Here is a 23647-nt window from a genome sequence, read left to right on the forward strand (position 1 = left end):
TTGCTATCCCATAAGTAGGCACCTAAAAAGTTTCTACATTAATTTCATAGGTTGTTCAATTATCTATCATATGCCTTTTAAACTCAAAAAACTCATATGGCGCCACTGTGCGTCGTACCATCTCCCATTACTTAACATCTATCAGATTTATTGGACACAAATTGGGACTTATGGAGCGGTATGTGAAGGCATTAGATAAAACTGGTCCATGTTTTGCATATATTTTAAAGGATTTCCAGGGCATTTTGATAGCCCACATATAATTTCTAAGCAGCAGCTTGGAAATTGTTTGTTTCCGTTGTGAAAAATTTCTTAGGTAACACTAGTTTACAAATCAAACATTTTTGTTTGCTCATGGAATGAAACTTATATTTTTGAGAAGAGCTACGGACGCTAGTTAATTGAACATTTTTTGTTTCCCACCTATACGTCAAAATTTTGAGATATATGGGTTTTTATTTTTCACCTGCCCTGAGTACTACTAATGCATACTGTAGTGTACCTAATTGTGGTATTTAAGTATTTACATCGTTTTTGGGTACTCAACACTCTGGAGAAGCTACTACTTTCATAGTTGTATTATTTTGACAAATTCCAACAAAAATTAACGAGCAAAAAATAAATACTGTTTAACAGGACATCTTTCCTGTTGATAAACGTTAATAAATCGCTATTAAGTACAAAACTCTAAAGTAAAAATTATTTTAAAATATCTTATAGAAAATGTAAAATAAACCCAGACCATTTTTGTTTTATTTTCGGAAAAATTATTCAGTCAAATCGAGGTTTTCCTATAACACAAACACTGCAAAATGCTTATTTACTTTAAAAAATTTCGTAAAAGCTTTAGATAAGACAAAACCAGCATTTCAATATTTATGCAGTGTGTTCCCGAGTCTTTCTTTGGCTAAATTAAAAGAAGGGATATTTGTGGGTCCTCAAATAAGAAAAATTTTGGGTGATACCAAATTTGAGTGTCTATTAACCGATGTTGAAAAAGCAGCATGGAATTCTTTTAAACCTGTTGTTCAAGAATATTTGGGGAATAATAAAAGTCAAAATTACAGAGATATTGTTGCGAATTTATTACATAATTTTGAACTGATGGGCGTAAATATGTCCCTCAAAATTCACTATTTACATTCTCATGTGGATTTTATCCCGGAAAACCTCGGACACATGAGTGACAAACATGGAGAGCATTCCCATCAAGATTTGAAGTTTTTCGATGTTAATTATCAAGGTTTTTGGAATCAGAATATGATAGGAGACTACTGTTGGAGTCTCGTGAGGGAGACAAATGAAAATAATTATAAACAAAAGACTAAAACACTTCACTTTTAATTTTTTTGTTCTAATTTAATGTACATTTTTATATGTTTCGTTTTTAAGAAATATCTCAAAAGTTTGACGTCCAGGATTTTTTAAAATATTTTTTCCGAAGTTGGAAGACCTAAATACATACATCCCCATATGTTTCAATTCATGAGCAAAAATCTTGTAAACTAGTGTAATCAGAAGTCTGTAATTATAGGCATTTTTAAATCTTGGATTATGAATAATAAAATGTTTTATATTCAAAATTATTGAGCAAATCTGTGTCGCACAAACGTTTGCCAAAGTGTGCGCTGGAACAGAGGGTTGAAATGTACCAAAAGTGGCAATTAATTCAAAAGCTGAACTTTATCTGTCACAGTCATGTTTGGTATTGGGTTAAAGTGCTCTAAATTCAACATCACTAACTGCTAAAAGTACAGTTGTGAGTAACTTACTTTATTGGCAGTGAGCAGTCAAAGTCAAACAATTTTTACAAATTTTATGAGCTGTGGTTAAAATTGAAAATTGTGATATTTCGAGAGCTTATATTTTTTGTTATGTCTGTTAAAAGTAGAAAGATTAAAATGGAACCATCAACTTCAGGTATTTGAAAACATAAATAAATATCTTTTGTTTAGATAAATGTTTTGCAAATATTTTTTATGTTTTTTTTTTTGAAAGTGCTCCATTATTGGAGTTTTTTCGATATGTAGATTGAGTTTAAAAAAGTTCAGGGCGAGATCGGGTAAATTTCATTAAATGCTCTTAAAATATGACATTTCTGCTTATACATATATCCAAAATAAAAATAGTGCGGGTTTATTGGGGTTTGTTACTTATTTAAGTTATTGTGAAAGAACTCCTGTTGCTAAAAAACATATGCTGGAACAAAACAGGTTAAAACAATTTTGTCTTCCATTTTTTTAAAGTTGTATTTTTATGTGATTATTCATTATTAAAAAATTATAATATTCTCTTTTGTGATTTTTTTGAAAAATTTTTACATTTATAAAATTTTGTGAAAAACCAATATTAGATTTTAAATTAAATTTATACTAACAATCGTATAATAAATTTATTATTTAAATGTTTTAATAGCACATTAAGTTGGCTTTAATTTCCAATTTTATTCATTAATTTATCGCAAAGTTTAATTTATTCCAAAGTTACAGCATGAATTGTGAGCTCAGGTATTTTTTCCAAAAAACAATAATGCGCTTAACGGGTTAAATTTTTTTTTTTAACTTTGTTTTCTAAAATTCTGTGTTTTTATGGATTTATGATTATTCATTACTAAAAAATTATAATACTATCTTTTACAACTTTTATGAAAAAATGTGTACATACTTTTATAAAATTTTTTGTAAAACAAAAATTGGATTTTAAATTAAATTTGTACTAATATAAATACATATAATAAATTTATTATTTAAATGTTTTAATAGCACATTAAGTTTGCCTTAATTTCCAATTTTTTTTCATTAATTTATCGCTTTGCAATAATGCGCTTAAAGGGTTAAAAAAAATTTAACTTTTTTTTTCTAAAATGCTGTGTTTTATGTGCTTATAATAAATAACTCATCAATAAAAAAATATAATATTTTAAAACTACGGCTTCTATGAATTAATCGCCACTTTAGGTACCATTGAACCCACTGTGCAGCGGGTAAATAAATGAACTTACAAACATAAAATATAGCTGTTATGCTGCTGAGTGAAGTAAGAATAAAAAAGGATAGGAATGTTTAGAAATTGGCGTTCAACCTAACCTACATTAAATTAGCTTTATTCTGTTTTATTTTAACAATTCCGCTAGCAAAATAGCGGCTGCAATATTTTAACAGATATTACTACAACATATCTTAGCATAACAATAAAATAGTGATTTTAAATTTAATTTTTAAATAAAATTGCAGGTCTCTTCTATAAATCGCGTTTTGCGTAATTTAGCCGCACAAAAAGAGCAGCAGCAGCAACATACAATTACCACGTCTGTGGCATCTCCAGTGGACAATAATACATCAACTAATTCAATAACATCTACAAATGACCTACTAACGGCGACTCCACAAAATTCCAGCGACAGTGCAACAACAACAAGCAAAACCAATCCTGTAGCGCTATCGACGGACATTGCTTTAGATATCAGCTGCTCAACCACGGACTCTATGGTTTATGAAAAGCTTAGACTCTTGAATGGTCATGCCGTACATCATAATCATCAACATTTGCAAAGCCATCATCAAGCGAGGTCATCGCATCATCACGCTTGGCCACCACGTCATTACTCGTCATCGTCATGGTACACCCCACCTTTGAACTCGAATAGTAATTTAACAGCAACTAACCCATCCAACACATCAGCATCAACAGAAACACCAGCATTTCACAGTCAACATCTAAGTCCGAGTTCAACATATTTACATAATAATACATGTTCGGCCAGTACAGATGATAATATAACTTTAAAAAAAGGTGTGTATACATACTTGTTTATACTTAAGATTTCCTGCAACAAATATTCTATCACTTCAACGAACAAACGTTTACATGTGGAAAAATTATTGATTTTTTCTACATTTCCCAAGATGTTTGTTATTGAATATAAAAAATTTTACTTCTTGTTATAACTGCAATATATTCAGCACACAACTGCCATCCGAAAAATTGTAGAAATCGGTAAGAAAATGTTCCAGTTATGGAATTTTTCCCAAACATTATCTCAGCATAAAATATTACGTGAATTATGACGAAAAAACAAGATAGCATTATCATTAATATACATACATACATACATATAGAGCGCGAATTCTCCAGTCAAAGGCCTAACTCAGTTGTCAAGAACCTAAGTGCTGAGAATGTATTAGTAAAAAAACTATGTGAAAACAAAAACAACACTCGTATGTGTGATTATTTTGAGTAAAATTTTTGTTTGAATTTTTTGTAGTTTCCGCTCTTGTTATTTCTCTATGGTTTAGTCGGTTAAAAATGTACGTATTCAGAAAATTTGCCATAATAATAATAATAATCTTTTTTGCTGCTATTTCAAGATTTCAGTTTCATTTGAAAATTTTAACATATAAATTTAATTTAAAAAAATCCAATTCTTTTAAAATTATAAGAAATATTATGTAAATTTTGTGTAATCATGTAAGATCTGAAACATTTGATACATTTTTTTATAGATCATTACATTTTGGTAGAATTGTAAAACACATACAGAAATTATTAAATAATTTTCATCTTTTGCAAGAAGATTTGAATATGAGAAAACACTAAAATGTTACTTAAATGTTGTGAAAGTACTTTGAGCTTATTACAACATTTTAAGGGCAAAAATAATAGTTTAAACTGACTAAATTTATTTTTTTTTAATTTAAAGCGAAAACTAAGCTCCCAATTAGCATATAGTATGAAATGAATTTGACTATGATTGTTTTTTGTTTGCTAGTAGTATTCAATTGTTTATTGAAACCGAATATATATTTTCTATTTATTTTTTTAGTTTTTGATTACATAAATATATTTACGGAATATATATTATTTTACTATAAGAGAAAAATCTGTCACGTACGGTATGTCATGTACGATATTAAATTTTATTCATTATAAAATCATCCAAAGATTGTTTTTATTCGGCTTCGCTCGGTAACTGTTTACTAATGTTAGTTCTTCAAGTTTCTCCAAAAAATGTATCTTATTAAGAAAAATGTTTGTTAATCTATTTCTGTTTGTTAATGTAGCGTCGCGGCGCTAGTTTAACTACACCATGACCTAGTTATTGTGCATTTGAATTCGCGATCTCATATTTAGATTTATATTTGACTTGATGATGATAGCTTACTTGAAAATAATGCTTTATGAAAGTAATAGTAAAGTAGTTACAATTAAAATTGTAAGTGACATTTTTGCCGGGGGTTTTAGTTTAAGGATGCCTGTAAGGAAGAGGAAAATATTATTTTTTTTTTAAATTTTACACCTCTAGTTTTTATCACAGCTAAGCTAGACACTCAACGAATTAAAATTAAGGTTTATGTAGGTACAACGAAAAATAAACTAAAAACAAGAATAGCAGGACATAAATCTGACCAAAAATACACAGACAATAATTCACAAAAAACTGCGTTATCTTCTTCTCATTGTGCAAAATTTAATCACTATCCAAACTTTGAAAATGTATCAGTATTAAATACAGAAAATAACTATAAACGACGCGTCGTTATATGTTAGAAATGTTACAAATAATTAATATACCAACAACACAGAGAATTAACTTTAAAGCGGATACCGAAAATGTAGCTCAAATTTACAGACATCTAGTACATAAGAAATAACACAACTAATTATAAATACAATTGGTCAATTCACAAGATCTCTTATCAGTCATATTGTCATAATGTTCTAATATATCACGACTCGGCAGCTCGGCTTAACCGACTCTTAGGCATTCGACGCAGGTCTTTGCTGCATGCTGGTTGGTTACGATAACACAATAAACATAGCATACAGGGTATTATTTTATTTTAGGACATTTTTTGAATTGACCATATATTTTTTGTTTTATATGTTTAAAAAAATGTTCATATACTTTTTCATTTGACATACATACATATATTTTGAAATAACAAAAACATTTTTTTCCTGAAGATGCTACACATTGATGTAGCGAAATATTGAACTAAAAATTAAATATTTTTATAAAATTGACCTTACGCTTAAATAATTATTATGTATATAAATTTGTATTAAAGTTACTATTGTATTTTTTCTGGAACTTGTGTGCGATTTCAAATATTTTTCTTTGATGTATTGCTAGAATATGTTGATTTTCGTGTGTTGTGTAAGCAATTATTTAATGGTTTCAAAGTTATAAAAATAGAACGTGAATGCTTTTAAAAACTTAATATTTTTCGCTTCGAAATTTTGTAAAAGCACTAAAAACTAATCCACAGCGTTGTCAACTGAGGATCTTGTTCCTGTCCTAAAATTGTGTCGTAAAATGCGACAGTGTAAATGTGTTTTTAATAATTCACTTTAAAAACGACTTTAGATGCTAACATTCCAGTCTTCAAGACATCCTCAATGATGGGTGCTCTACAATGTATATTCGTCGACGACATATGAGGGACAGCCAAAATAAATCTTGAACGACTTTGAAGTTTTAACATAGAAAGAGGCCAACATTCCCTATTTATTTTTATGTTTTAAAAAATCATTCTGATTTTGTTACTATCCAAAGAGTGTGTCCGTAAACCGTAAACCGTATGTTTAACAGCGACATTAAAATATCTGTTACTTGCTGTAGTCAGTAATAATTTAAATATAAATTTTTTAAAAATTTGTGTTACAGCATGGACCAGAGAAATACTTATTTCGAGGGGGTATGTTAGTAACTACGTATTTTTGTATATCTACCTCTATAATGTGGGATTGTGTATATGTGTTGTTTATCTGTCATTGAAACACATTTGAGTTTATTTAGTTGCCTGCAGGATAAAAACGACAACCACAGCAAGCAACAAAGCCAATAAAACATGCAACAACCTAAAAATAAAAGGAAACCGACAGACAGCCAGATATACAGAGATGAGATGTATGGATGGATGAACCAATAGAGAAAATCAAATTAAATAGCGGCTTACCACAATTTAGGTTATAAAGCAGTTCAGTGCTATGTACATTAGGGTAGCCCGTTCGTATGGAAATTGAAAGTTTATTTATTTATTTTGAAGAGACAATTTCTCAAATTTTTTGTTCTGTCTGGATCAAAGGATAAGAATTTCCATTTTTAAGGTTTTCCTCATATTTCTCGCAAAGGAAACATATGTAAGCTCAATATTATTCGAACATTTGTATTTTTCACGGTATCGGTGGTAACGATATTTTGGTTTATTGCGATAACAGTAATATAGTGGTGACAGTATTTGCTCTTATAAACGGTAATTCCGGTCTGACTTAAATTACACTGTACTAGAAAAACTGTCAACCGGGGCACCCGGTGGGTTAAACTAATTCGGGTATGCTGAATTCAGTGGTTCTCGCAATTTTTTTAGGAAAAAAGTATTCTTTTTAAGTTATCTAAAAATTTTCTAAGAGGATGTATAATGAATTTGTACTTTTTGAAAAGCTAACTTTACGCCAAATATTTTAAATGAAAAAAACATTTATAATTTTTGATACCGACGGGATCAGGTCCATGCAAAAAATGCCTATTTTTAATATAAAAAATTCTCAAATCGTTCCGATAACCCTGCCCCTATTTATGGGGCCAACCTAATGTACATATGCATGTTTTCCCGTTTGAATACAATTGTATACATATGCATATGTGTGTGTGTGTGTTGCTTAAACATGTGTAAGTATTTTAAGTTTTTTCTGTTTATTTTTTAAATGAAAAATTATACGGATTAAAAATTCCAGTTTAACTAATGCTGATATAAACTGCTTAGAGTTGTTACTGTATTTCATATCCTACGCTGCAAGACGGCAAGGTAAGGAAGATGTTGGCCGGAGTGGGGGATGCTGAAGTAATTTATACACAAACACACTCACTCACACATACATACATATAGGAAAGTTTAATGCTTCGTTTGATAATTAAACTTTTCAAAACAACAAACCAAAATTGGTCTTGAATGTTTACAAACAAATTTTGACACATTTACCACAATTATTTTAATTATGTCTGTCTGTCTGTCTGTCTGTAGTATATGAGCCAATGCTGGGTATATTCATTTACAGATTTGCTTTTGTAACAACAGCACATTATTTGTACATTATTATCGTCTGACTGAAAAACATTTATACCCTATACCGCCAAAAAATAGGCAACAGGTCACCATATTTCCACGACAATAGCATCTTTGCTCCGGAATAATCCGGGTAACACTCGTTTAGTTATAGATATTTATTTGATTTGAGATAAAAACTTGACTGAGATAAAAATTTTAAATTTTTGTAAAATAATAATGGACCTAGTTAGCACTTTTGAATATTTTCGGTTAACCGACAAACTGGATTTTTATAAACACTATTTTCCATATGGGCAATTCCATGTCATCGTACGTGATATTTATACGCCTATAGAATGGAATAGATTTTGCAAAAATAAGAGTACATGAAAAATAATTTGGTCCATATGTTCCATTCAGAGGGTACTATATTTTAAAAAAATAATAAGTTCTTTCGAAACATTGTTGTCCAAAATATCGAGCGAAATACGGTCATATCGTACGTGACATAAAACGGAAGTCATTTTGAGGTACATGTAGAAATATGCGAAAATTTGCTAATCGTGAGAGGCGCTATGTTTTCTTTTAATTTCTTTCACTAAACCAATTATTTGTCCTTTAAAAATCCGTCATATTTAAATAAAAATAATCTTTGGATGATTTTATAATACATAAAATGTACTATCGAACGTGACATACCGTACGTGATAGATTTTTCTCTTATAATATAACAATATATATTCTGTAAATATATTTATATATACAAAAAGTAAAAAAACTTAATAGAAAATATACATATATTCGGTTTCAATAAACAATTTGACAATAGCAAAAAGCAATCATTGTTAAATTCATTTCATACTACAAGCTAATTGGGAGCCTAGTTTTCACCGCAATTTTAGCCTAAAGCATTAACAAATTAAATATAATCAGTTTAAACTATTATTTTTGTCTTTAAAATATTTTAATATGATCAAATACTTTCATATAGTAACATTTTATTATTTTCTTCTATTCAAATCATCTTGAAAACAAGTTTCAACGGTTTTTGTTTTTTCAGTCGTGGTAGCGATTATCGTGGAATTGCCCATATACCAAGATTATGTGTATCGAATTTTAACCTAATAACCATATTCATGAAATATCTATATGGAACGATTTTCTGTGTAGAATATCAAGAATGTTTATGAGAAATTTTAGCGTATTTTAAAAAAATAAAAAAAACAAACTGGTACGACGTTTTCTATGTATAGGAAGGTTCTTTATGTCGAATTTTAACCTGATAACGATATTTTTAAGAGATGTATGCATATTTAAGTGATTTTCAGAAGTGGAGTTTATATGGGGCTATGGTCTAATAGGACCCCATCCAAACAATATATAGTTTTGTGATTTAATTTTTTGCTGAATTTATGAATACAATTGATCGATTTTAATATAACGTTGCATGTCCCTCAAAGAGGTGTAGAACTATTCGTTTAGAAATTATAGATTTATTTTAATTCCCCACAGTACCATAAAGTCTTTTAGCGACATCCATTTTGTATAACCCTAAAAACTTGTGTGAAAAGACAAAATTGGGTGATATGTATAACGAAATTGCATATTTAACTTTTGTTTATCAAATGTAACTAAATTCTACCACAAAATATTAAAGTAAAGAATAATGCATGTTTAGTGTAGCCCAGAATCCTACCTCATTTGTTGAACAGATTTATTTCTAAAGCAAGCAGTAACATTTCTGTTATCTCCAAAAAAAAAACTCACCTTCAAATATGAAACAGTGTAACGTTACACATACTCGCATTTATGCCTACATAGGCAGTTCTGTCTGGCTTAGCTGTCAATAGTTCGTGTGCACGGTTCAAATGCTATCTATGAATTTATCTATTTGTCTCAAATATTATCACATATTTACATCTTTCATTGTCAACGCATCGCAATTCTGCGGTACGTGACAGGATGTATTTTCTCCCAACTTTGCAAACAAACAAACATAAACATAATTATATATGTCAACAACCCAAAATGTTCATTCAAGCTCAAAAAAAGTATGTATATTTATGTGCATTAGGGTAGTTTTTGTGTTGTATGATTTGTTTTCTTTTCATTATGAAGAGTGCAGGTCGGATTCTTGTGACACTTGATATTATAGTCAAACTCGGAAAATTTTACACAAATCGGATTATTTTTTGCAGCCAATTTTCAGAATAAAATTTAACATAAAAACATAAAATTTAATGCTTTTCCGTTAAGAAAAATTCGAATTAGTGTAAAGTGCGAAATAGAACAAATTCGGGTCACAAGCTCTTTGGGTCCAAATTTTGAACCTAAAACAACAAAAAAAACTCTTCGGAAACAAATATTTTTTGATAAACTTGGTAACTCCATTTTTTCGTAAAAAAACGGTTCAAATAGTTAATGTTTTTTTCACAAATGATTTCAAAAGTTGCCTTAATTCCGTAAAATATCAAAATAAATTGAAACAAGTAAGAGAGCTATATTCGGCTTCACCAAATTATGCTTCAAAATAAAAATTTTAAATATTTTTAGGTAAACAAAATTTATTTTTTTTCCAAAGTTGTTTTTTTCATTTTTTGTAATTTTTTTTTAAATTTTCCGATTTTGACCCCTTGTAGGTCCAACATGCTATGGTCTTATATACGTCGTTGCAAAGGTCTTTGAAATAGCTATGATTTGATATCCATATTGTCTATATTAATGGCTAAGTAATCCAGATATAGGTCAAAAATCGAGGTTGTCCTGGTTTTTACCTCATATCTCAGCCATTTGTGGATCGATTTTGCTATCTGATATCTGGGATCTTCAGAAAATTGATTTCAACAGACCGACAGACAGACGGATATGGTGTAATCGACTCCGCTATCTATAAGGATCCAGAATATATATACTTTATAGGGTCATAAAATTATATTGTTGATATTACAAACGGAATGTCGAACTTATATATACCCTTCTCACGAAGGTGAGAATAACTAATAAAGTTTTTAATTAAATATGTATGTGATAATTTTGAAATTTATTATCACCTTGACTTTCTGAATGAAACAAAAAATGTTTTCGGTTAACCTGTTTATAAAAAAAGGACTTTGAAATGTATGAGTCATGTATGTAAGTTATTTGGGGGCAACGGAAAGTTGGTCAGAAGGACATGGCTATATCGACACCGCTATCTATAACGATCCAGAATATACATATATACTTTGTGGGGTCGCAAATGAAAAATGTAGAAATTACAAACGGAATGACAAACTTACATATACATATATCTACACGCAGAGAAAAAACATGGTTGGACATGGTTACGACAACTATACTATGTTCTCTGTAACAATATATTGTTGTCGTAAACATATAATTATTGTTTTAATTTAATTTCAACAATATTATAGTTACTGTAAACGTTTATATTTTCATCGCAATTATAAATATGAATATGGTTTTCAAATAACTAAATAATGATAATTAGGTAAACATATTATTTTTATATACAACCATTAAATGTTAGGTTTATATACGAGTAGTCATAATATGTTTAAGATGCAAACAAAATATGTTTACTTTTAATAGTCTTTTTTCCAACCATTTGTGAGTGCTGGTGTTTGTCTAAGCTGTGTTGTTTTTACAAGTAAATTTTGAGTGTCTGTAATTCCCATTCGCTCTATAGTTTTATTTATATGTTATCTTTAACTTTCCTAGAGCGAATAACAATAAATTTGATTTTATCAATAATATTTTAATAGTGAATTTAGTACTTTAAAACTAAATCCTATTAAAATTTTGTATTTCCAAAAATAAATTTTAATAATAATATGATTATTTTGGATCATAATATGATTTAATTGGGTCATAAATATGATGACTCTGGGTCATATTATGATTGTTTTTTATCATAATATGATTATTTCAAAACATATTATGATTGATTTTTATCATAATTTGATTATTTCAGAACATATTATGATATTTTATGATACTAATAATGATCATAATATGTTTTGGACTACAAGCAAAAATCTGATCATAATATGTTGCTCTTAGTTTATGGTTACCACAACCATGTTTTTTCTCTGCGTGTACCCTTGCCACTCATGGTAAAGGGTATACTAAGTTTTACCATTTCGGATCGGTAGCCCACCTTGTGATATTCTACAAAATATTATCAAAATAGTTGTTCCTCCGCAAACTCTAATATACTTAACATAATACAATTGGGGTATTCACATGGTCTGCTATTAGTCATATTGTCATAATGTCCTAATATATTATAATAGTTGTTGTTGTGTTTTAAACAAAAAAAGTATTATTTTATGACAAAGCAATAAACATAGTTCAACTAGTCTTATTAGTTTAAAACTTTTTTGTTTGAAACACAACAAAAATGTGATTAAACTGTCATAATATATTAGGACATTATGACAATATGACCAAATAGTAGACCGTGTGAATACCCCAAGTATGTATATTTATTGTTGGAACGAGTGAAACGTGAGTTAGTGAAATTGTAATTGGAATACTCTTCTTCTTATTATTATTATTTGTCTCCTCAATATCGTGCGTTGATGTGTCACAAAAGACAACAATGTCATTTGACAGATAATGAACGGTAAAGTGACAAGTATCTTTTCTGATACATATCTTTAAAATAATAAACGATTAAAAGGTATCAAATATGTATCGCATTAATGGGTGACTGTGTGTGCCACAACCATTGTATTGTGTTTTGTGTATTTGTGTACAAAGGGTCGTTCTAGTGGCTGTTTAAAAGAAATCAAAATCTAGATAAAAAAATAACCTCGTTCAAATATGACAAGGAAACTGTCTGTTTTGAAATTGTTTTTCGTTTGTACACTTTTCTATACAATGTAAAAAATGTAATATAGCTGAATATTTCAAACCAGATAACAGTTTTAACACAGTTTTTTTCTATGATTTCACGTTTGATTATGTCAGTAGTCTGGAATTATTTCAAAACTTTTTTAATGCGATTTATATCAGCTGACCACTAGTGAAACTATTTTTTTCAAAAGAACGCTTTGGTTGTAAGTTGTTATTTAAACAAGTAAGAAAGTATAGTCGGTCAAGCCCAACCATATGATACCCTACACCGAGAAGAAGAATATAAAGAGTTTTCTTTTAATATTTATATGGAAGCTATGATTAATTATGGACTGATCGTCATCCAATTAAGTAGCATGACTTCTGTATATGTATATGAAACTTATTTGTGTTGAATTATATTTGATTTTCAGAAGTGAACCTTATATGGGAGCTATGACTAATTATGGACCGATCGTCACAATTTTTGATAGTGCCAGTTCGGCTTATATAATCCGATTTCTATGTTGATTTACTCTCTGAGGCAAAGTTGTAGCTCTTGTCATAAAGAACAAAAATTGTGAACATACAAAATCCAAAAAAAACTTCATCTTCAAGATTAATTATAATATACCTTATTAAAGTTAATAATAACTTTAATAATTACACAGTGCTAGTTGAAAAAACTGTCAAGCGGGGCACCTGGTGGGTTAAACTAATTCGGGTACGCTGAATTCAATGGTGCTAACCGTTTTTTTTAGGTTAGATCGTATTTTCGACATATACCGTTATTTCGAAAATGGAGGAGGTGCTAACATATCGAGCCCTTATCGCCAAATTATCGTAAGCGACATTTTTAAAATTTTTGTTTTATTGCAGAAATTAAAATTTTATGGACCGACTGATGTTTTAGCGTTCTCAGAATATCAAAATTGTTAATAACATCAAAAATATAGCCCACCAAGGGCTCGACCAAGGGCCCTCAAAGTAGGACACCTCGGGTATGTTACATTTTTAAAACGATATTATTTCTTGGTTTGAGTTTCGATTTCAAAAAAATTATACATATAGAATCTTCTCATCGAGCACTACACTAGCTATCAATTATCTATTATAGCTTAGGAGATATTCGCATTTGAAAATTACATTTTCAACATTTTTACCCACCCTACTCCAGTTTTTTGTTAACAGCGTATCCAAATATTTCCCGATTTTCTCCAGTTTTCCTTTATTGGACTAAGAACACATGTATGTATCAAATGGAAAAAGAATTGTTTAAAAGTAATGACTAAGTCCAAAGTTGTATGCATTTGAATTTAAAAAATTTTAAAAAGGCGATTTTTCGCTAATTTTTTGGGAAAAAATAACTTTTTTCTTTTTGAGTTATAGCAAAAAATTTCTAAGAGGATGTATAAGGAATTTCTACTTTCTGAAAGCTAAGTTCTCATAAAATATTTTAAAGGAAAACTAATTTCAAAATTGTTGTTACCGAGGGGACCAGGTCCTTTCAAAAAACACCTATTTTTTATGTAAAATAAAGTATCAAAATATAATAACCGCTTATAGGTGGCTCAATATGTTTCTAATTATTTAGTAAAGGGTCCCGATAACCCCGACCCTGGTATGGATATTATAGCCAAAAATCTAAAAATTTAAATTTTTTGAATTTTTCGACACTTTTTTGGGAATTGCGGGATTGCTGATAGTAAATTTCAAAATTCGTTTTTATTTTTACATTTTAAATAGAAAAATCTACATAACTGTGAAATTTCATTAAAAACTATTTATAAATAAAAATTTCATTTCAATTCGAAACATTTTTATCTATGCAAAAATTCAATAAAAAACATTTTTTGTCATATTTTTCTAAAGTATTCCATGAATTTTTAATTGTCAAAAGTTATAAATGTTTTTGAAAAATAGATAAATAGCTTGAACGATATTATATTATATCGCACATAACATTTTTAATTCTACGTATAAATTTCAAAATAATCAAAAAGAACCTTCTCCTGTAAAATTTGTGTTTTGTCGCTTACGATAATTTGGCGCTAAGGGCTCGATATATTCGCGTAACTCAAAAACGGTCAGCGTACCCGAATTAGTATAACCCACTGGGTGCCCTTCTTGACAGAAAAAAAGTGTCAATTTCGAGCACCGTGTTATTACGGATTTAAGAAGTAAATTTCTTAAATGGAGCCATTTTCATCCGTTGTTTCCAGTATTACTACTTTCAGGTACAAATTGTTAAAAAGGAATTCAAAGTTCCGAATAAAAAAAATTCAAATTTTTAGGTGTGATTGAAACAAAGACACAAACTTACAAATTCATTTGTAACATATACTATACATACATAGTATATGGATTTGAAAGTTGCTAAAGTATTCTTCTATTTAAATCTTTTGTATGCCAGACACATAAACCTTAGCACAACAAAAATTTAAATATTATTACAAATTAAGTGCGCACGATTTGCTCAAGTATTTTTGGTATTGTCAAAATTTGATTTGTATATTGTGCAATATAATCATACATTTTTAAGTTAAAATATTACAAAATACCTCCCTTAATTTACCGAACAAAAATGAAAAAAAAAAAACTTTGGGCAATTGAATGCGTGAAGGTTTTTCTTTGGTGTTTTTATGTGCGAAAGTCGATTGGAAAAAATTAAGTTTGTCTACAAAACAATTTGCTTGTAGCATTTTTATTTTCGAAAATTTTTAGCAAATAAAAATTGTAAGAAATACTAAAGACAAATATTTATTTTACTTTATTGTGCTGCACGTGAGAAAAATTTATTTTCAGTTTTTCTTCAACTAAAACAACAAAAAAAAAATACAATATAAACATAGGAACCAACTCTTTGCAGACTCATATGCACAAGTTTTTGTGTTATTTTTGACTTGGACTTTTATTGTATAAATTTGTCATTCCGTTTGCAATTTCCACCATTTTTATTTTCAACTCCATAAAATACCTACATACACATCTCTCTATTAGCGGCATTTTCCTTTTAACCCTCCGTTAGTCGCAATAATTTTCAATCGAGACTAGTCGCTATGTATCAAATTGATATCAATAAAAGAAAGGCGCATTTGAAAACAATCGCTTCACTTTTTATTTCGAAAACATAAAAACAATATTAAAATCAAAGTATTTAAAAGAATAATACAAAGAAAATTGCAGTATAAATATATTTTTATCAAAAAATAGCTTAAAACTTTGGGTGTTTAAATAAATTTACAATAAAAAAAATTATACGTGTATCAACTAGATCAGTTGCGAGTAACGGAGGGTTAATAATGCTTTTAATATTGTAACATTTTCAAACTCGCCAAATTTGCAATCAAATATTGCAACTTTTCTTTGAATATTATAAAATTTTCAAATAACGTAAATTTGTTTGTAATAAAAATAAATAGTTTCAAACGAATATTTTGTTGTAGTATGTAAGATTCTTTTATTTTGAACATTTTGTTGAAGATTACAAGGTTTTGGTTTAATTTTATGAAAATATTGAGAAATTTAATTGTTTATTTCTAGAAATCGATGGTCACAATTCTGATGAAACTGCTTCCGGCGAGGGCGAGAACTCAAATGGCGGCATATCCAATTTAGGCGCTAATGAAGACGATCAAGCCCGATTAATTTTAAAAAGGAAACTGCAAAGAAATCGCACATCATTTTCTAATGAACAGATCGATAGTTTGGAAAAGGGTAAATATTGACATTCACAACCATATCTATAAACATAAATAATGCACTGCACCGACACAGCAACTTGTCTGGTCTACTGGTCAGATTACAAGGCCGGATATGTTTTAGGTCCATTTTGGGTATGCAGCAAATAACTATGTTTGCAACATATAACTAATGTTTTATGTAAATTTCAAACTTTTAAAAATTGTGTCTAAAGATATTTTCTTAGATTTAATAGAACAACAAATCCGAATAGGAACTGGACTAATAGCCCATTTTGCGTAACTGCGCTGTGGATTTTATTTTTACTGTCGCAAAACTAAAAATTTTAAACAAAAGTGGACATAATAGTAAATCCACTTTAATGAAGAAAAATCTTTTAATGAATCCATAACCCTATAAAACCAAATATGTACCTTTATTATTTGGCAGATGGGAGGGAGGGCTATATATAGGTTATCCTAGTTAGACAAACGTTAATATAACAAATTTTAGGATATTGAAAAAATTATATTTTTAGTTTAATTTTATGATTTATTTTTTTCTATTATTTCAATTTTCATACAGAATTTGAACGCACTCATTATCCAGATGTTTTTGCAAGAGAACGTTTGGCTGGCAAAATCGGCCTACCGGAAGCTCGGATACAAGTATGGTTCTCAAATCGAAGAGCAAAATGGCGCAGAGAAGAGAAATTACGAAATCAACGACGAACTCCCAATTCGACTGGACCGGTCTCGTCGTCCACCACCAACTCTGCTGCATCCCTGACTGACAGTCCAAATGCCAGCAGTATTGGAGGCAGTTCCACTGTGCCGCCACCGGTGTCAAATAGCAGTAAGTATTTTTTGAAAATCGTTTATTTTTTCCGGTTGACCTTATGCAAAAAGCTATAATAACGTCTAATGAATTAAAAAAGCTCGTATGTTTTTTGACTATTTTGGCTACGCCACGCACTCTACAGATTCAATGACGGATTTGGCGTCACCATCAGCAGCTGCCAACGGCTCTACGCCTTCATTAACTCCCAGTACTGGGCACCAAGATGCGGCACCAACTGAACACTTAGAGGGACCAGTTACTTCGCTGGTTCATAACAATAGAAGTGCTACTACTACAGCTTCCAACAGCGACCTTAGTCATGGGCAAAGTAACAACAACAATACTGATCGCAGTAGTACCAATAACAATAACAACAACAACAACATTTCCTGCGCAACATCAACCACCAACACAGGTTTCATACACTCGCTACACCACACTCCGGCGACTCCTCATGCTCACAGTGTCATGCACTCGGAATCTCATCTGGGCAGCAGTATTTTGCCGACTCTCTCACCACAACGTCTAAATTTAAATAGTAGTTTCGGCCCAACCATGCCAGCGATATATCCATCTATGCATCATACTGCTATGTCAATGAGCGATACTTACAGGTTAGTATATCTAAAATGCAAACGGATCGTTTCATTCACTCTACAAAGCCGCAAATGTTTTCCACATCTAAGGTGACCAATCTTTTAGTTTACGCGTTTTAGTTAATATCGCTGGCTTAACAGCGGTCTTTTTCTTAGAACTTGTCTTTCATTTCTTATTTACTACTTTTTATACCCTTCACCATGAGTGGCAAGGGTATATATAAGTTTGTCATTCAGTTTGTAATTTCTACATTTTTCATTTGCGACCCCACAAAGTATATATATTCTGGATCGTTATAGATAGCGAAGTTGATATAGCCATGTCCGTCTGTTCGTGTGTCAGTCTGTATGTTGAAATAAACTTTCCGTAGCCCCCAAATAACTTACATACACGATTCATACACAGAACAAATTAAATAGTAAAAAACTGAACAAACGTTTAGTTTTTCTGAATATTTCTTAGGTTTTTTGCACCCATTATGACTGTAGTAGAAACCCGAATAAAACGTTCAGCTTTTTACTATAAAGAGTTCAGCTTGTGCAAAAGTAATCGGGCGTTCATATTTTAACTATATTCGTTTAATTTTCGCAATACTGAACGAGAGTTTAGTTTTATATCAGATGCGTTCAATTTCTTCATTACTGAACGTAAGCTTATTATTTTACCAGCTGCGTCCAGAGAATTAAATAAAAGATTTTTTTAATATTAAAAAAATGTATTCAATATATTTTACAAGCATTATTCATACATAAATGTTTACATAAACAACTATTTCTATAAACTCACCAAAACCTGCTCTTCTTGAGGAAATTCCTGCATGTGTCATCGACAATTACCTTAAAATTAGATGGTATTTGTAGAATGCGTTTTCCAGAATTATATTTGTACTAAATTGAATAACATAAACTTAAAAATAAATAATTAACAAAATTAATTACCATAAACTAAACCTTTTTAAAATACACACTGTCTTGTTCCACTTCTTAAAAAGCTTCTCACGAATATCTGCTCGGGGTCCAATTTGTTTAATAGAAGTATGTAGATGCCTATACTCGATTCCCGCTTCTATAATAAACAATTATATTTGTTAAATAATATGTCCAATAATTATTAAATATTCACATAAATACATATGTATACTCCGGCAATAGAAATTGAGTTGCTCTAACAAAGCTTAATGTTAATGTATGGATGTCAGTATATAAAATATGAACCGCTTACTTCAAAAATCAACACACAAATGAGATTTGGTCAAAGTTAATATTTGTTGTTTTTCTATTAGAATCCCGTCATTTCTTTAGCCGTTATAAAAAACTTTGCCAAAAATATTTTTAACACGTCCCGTTCAGATTTATTGAACGTGCGTTTAGTTTTGTTTTACTATTCCACTATGCTGAACGGCACGTTTTACTGTTTCTATGAAGAACTTTACTGAATTTTGCATGCAGTTATTCTAAATGAGTGTTCAGCGTAGAATTATTTATTTAATTTTAAAAATCTGAACAAAACGTTCAGGTCGCTAGTAGGAAAGTTTGGTTTTTAATATGCTGCGTTCAGAAAATCGTTTGCTTGGTCTATTACGAGCTGAACGTCGCGTAGTAAACACCAAATAAGCGTTCAGATCTTGGATATTTGAATGCGACTTTAAAGGGGCGTAGTAAATGCGCTTAGTAGCATTCAGTTTGACTATTTCTAAACGATGCGTTCAGATAATTTAGTTTTTTGTGTATACATCAATATCTCCGGAATTCTTCCGGCTCGATTGCTATTTAAAATCGAGAAAATCGGTCCACAAATGGCTGAGATATAAGGAAAAAACCAGGACAACCTCGATGTTGTACATACATATATCTGGATTACTAAGTCATTAATATAGACAATATTTCAAAGACCTTTGCAATGACGTATATAAGACCATATTAAGTTGGACCTACAATGGGTCAAAATCGGAAAAAATATTTTTTAACCCGAATTTTTTTTAAACCAAAAGTTTTTTCGCTAAATATTAAAAAAAAAAATCAAAAAATCAAAAAAAAAAATTTTAATTTAAAAAATTTAAAAGAACAAAATTTTGGAAAAAAAAAAATTAATTTTGTTTACCTAAAAATATTTAAAATGTTTCTTTTGAAGTATAATTTGGTGAAGGGTATATAAGATTCGGCACAGCCGAATTTCTTTTACTTGTTATTTCTTGAATTTAGATACATTTACATCTCATACAAAAAAGTAGCTTGATAGTGTGTGATACAAATTGTATATTGATTATAATTTTATTTGTTAAACAATTTTATAACCTTTAATATTGTTGTTTTGTTTTCAGCTCTATGGCCCCTATGACAAGTTTTGCACATTCACATCCGTCTATCACATCTATACCAGGTTCACCCATTTCACAACCCAGAGATCTAGTGTCACCTTCACTGTATCAGTGTCATGTTTCCCTAAGACCACCTGTTCCACCGAATCATCATCACCATCATCATCACGTTATTGCCAATGGAAGTTTTGGGGCTTCTTCGGGAAACGCAAGCTGCAACACGACAAGTCAACTGCAGCGCATCGGGAGTGGTTCATCGAACAGCACGCAAAATCACAACACAGTTCAAAGTAGCTACGATAGCTTAGATGTATATTCCCATGCTGTTGGTTTGCCGCCGCCATCAACGACATTGCCAATACACCAAGGACTAACTAGTTGTACGGATCGTCAAACCTCTTGCAGTCCCCATGCATCCAATTTGAGTAATAGCGTTGGCTACAGCAGCCACAGCGTAACAGTGCCAACCTCGACACCTACACCATATTCACAAATGGGCTATAACGGCTATACCGCAGTTGCGGCCGCAGCAACCTGCAATAATTCCAATATCAGTTCTTCTCCCATCTCACATCCGACTACGGGTAAACAGCAGCAATTTTTCGCTTCCTGCTTTTATTCGCCATGGGTGTAGACAACAATATACATATGTGTACATTAGTGTTTTTTTCTTTTTTGGGAGGGAATGTCAAGAACTGCGGCTTCCCAAAATACATATTGCGACACTTGTTATAATAGTGCAATTCTAAAAATTATATCTGTACAAAATTATCTTAAATGAATTAAATGTAAAAGAAATGCTAAATTCAAAATTAGTCTGATAGTATATTTTGTCAAGCTAAAATAGGTGAATTTTTTACTTACAAAAGAAATATGTCGAAAAATACTTAAGTTTAATCCTTAAAGCCTTGAAGAGTAAATCGCAAGTACCGGAAAATAATATTAGGTATTGACAAAATTAGTATTGACTTTTATTCTCTCATATATACAGCTGCGTTCAAAATAATAGCATAACGACATTCATATGTTTATATAAAAATATATAACGTAAAAACTGTTCATTCGCTAAGCTTTCCAACAGTGTAAAATTTTGTCAAACTAAATACACATTTAAAAAGAAAAACTACATAATATATAAAATCGTCAGTCAAAAAAATAGCACCAAGATATAAATCCATTAAAATAAACAATGATTGACTAGGATAAAATTAAATTTAGTAAGTATTGTTATGGTTTGTAAAGTACTTAACACGTTGCACTGTGCTAGTTGAATAAACTGTCATAAAATTGCATTTTTCCAACAAATAACCAAAATGTGCTCATTTTTAGCACACGTTTTATTACTAAAAAAGGAGAATATTTTTTTAATTTTGTTAATCCGATATAATATCTAAAAAGGGCAGTATTTTTTAAGTTTTTTCCCAAAAAAGCACATATACTTTTTCTTTTGTAGAAACAAATTTGTTTCGGGACTATATAGATAACTATTTATAGATAACTTAATGCAAAAGCGAGTAAAGAAAAATTTGGCTCACTTGGCCAATTTAAAAAAAAAAAATCGGTTTGAGTAAAATATTCTAAAAAGGCAAATCACCGATCCACGAAAATGCTCCATATTTGTATAACCTCATATGGTTTTTAAATACTCACTTTTCTAAAAAAACTCAGTTTTTGGAACACATTTTTCCCGTTTTTTCATATAATACGTGCAAGTACTATTTTTATTTGGCGATTTTTTTAAAAAAATTTAGACCCGAGTTGACCAACTTTGAGGGGCTACGCACTGGCCCCCATTTGAACAAACGTAAATCAAATCGAAAACACCTCAGCTCAAACCATGTCTCCAATAGTTCCCAATATACAATATCTCCAATAGTTCCCAATATACCGAATTATTTCCAAAAAAAAGTTTCTAAACCACTGTGCGATGGTGCTATTATTTCGACTGCACAAAATCTGGATATTTTTCAAAAACATCGTTATAATTGATTGACAGATGCATATTTCTTAAAGAATAGTTTACTTATAGAATAAATGAAGATTAATTAATAATTTTATATTATATTTAAATAAAATTACTATAGAATAACAAAATAACTGTGTTCATGAATTGTTCAAAAAATAGTCTTATGGTCGTTAAAGGGTTAAATTTGTAGAATTCGTTAAACAAAATTGTTAAATAAATTGGAGTTATGTTTAAATGTTTTGGAAAAAGTGTCTTCTTTTTAGGCTTTAGATGGGATTAAGTATTGAACTAGTTAGACAAAAAATTAATATCAGGGTTTTCATAAATCATACAGGAACTTGTAAATTGTAATTCAATATAAATTTTCAATAACAATTTCCATTAAATTTTCCTGTTATATATTCATTTAGATAGTTATGTATAGATTGCAATTACGTAATAATATTTAATTGTTTTTTTTTTCTGGCAAAGTTTAACTATTATATCAAGTGTCAGCATAATCCCCAGTAAAACAAAAAAAATAATACCCTAATGTATGTATAAATATAATGTTTTAAAAATGGTTTCTAATTAAAAAAAAAAAACAAAAAACAAATACAACAGCACATCACAATATTTTATGTATTTAGTAGATATAAAAACAAACAAATAAAACACGCAAAATATTATAAATAATTTATTACAAAAATATTCACAATGTAACCTAAAAATATTTTATTATCATTACGATCATTAAAAAAAACTACACATATCTTTAACAATTAATGATTTTTGTACACAAGTATATCCATTCTAAAATATTTATATAAAGTATTTCTTGAGATGTTGGGATGCAACTATATTTCCTCCATACTGTATGAAGAAATAACTTTTCTCTAGAATCCGTAACTCTCCCTCTTTTTATTCAGAATTCTATAATTTAACTGCAGTTGTTGAATTGACGTTAGCCTAAACTAAAACATTTTGCTTGTATTTCATAATATGGAGCATTCGTATATATTGCGCAATAACATGAAACTTCATATGTTCTGTATGTGGTACCCGGGTAACCTGTCACCCTGTTAAAGGTGTTTTTTTTTTGTTTCACACTTAATTAAAGCTAATGATGAACTGACTTGTTTTTAAGAATTATCCACATTGATCCGGCATTTTTAATGTACTGCTTTATTTCGCAACAATACCGCATTATCAACATTAATTGTAATAAACAATCAACTTAAGTTGATAAATTCAATTTTTTAACAGTTTGAAAACACAGCAAGATTAAACAAATTTTTGTATGTTTTTAAAGTCATTAATTTGATTAGTTGAAAGATACGGAAGTTATTTCACGATCATTTTTTTAAGTTCATTCTTAAA

At 29.8% G+C, this 23647-nt stretch overlaps 1 protein-coding gene across 1 annotated transcript in view; it reads left to right on the forward strand.

Annotated features, from left to right (window-relative positions):
- Positions 1–20957, forward strand: part of ey (eyeless) — a 69910-nt gene extending 48953 nt beyond the window's left edge. Inside the window, exons 5-9 of the mRNA XM_065514748.1 lie at positions 3234–3792; positions 16431–16604; positions 17154–17423; positions 17506–18022; positions 20326–20957. Of these exons, the coding sequence (XP_065370820.1) occupies positions 3234–3792; positions 16431–16604; positions 17154–17423; positions 17506–18022; positions 20326–20956 (2151 nt within the window). The 3' untranslated portion in view covers position 20957. The remainder of the gene's footprint in view (positions 1–3233; positions 3793–16430; positions 16605–17153; positions 17424–17505; positions 18023–20325) is intronic.
- Positions 20958–23647: the final 2690 nt, after the last annotated feature.

This window comes from Calliphora vicina, chromosome X, assembly GCF_958450345.1.
Source record: "Calliphora vicina chromosome X, idCalVici1.1, whole genome shotgun sequence".
Lineage (NCBI taxonomy): Eukaryota > Metazoa > Arthropoda > Insecta > Diptera > Calliphoridae > Calliphora > Calliphora vicina.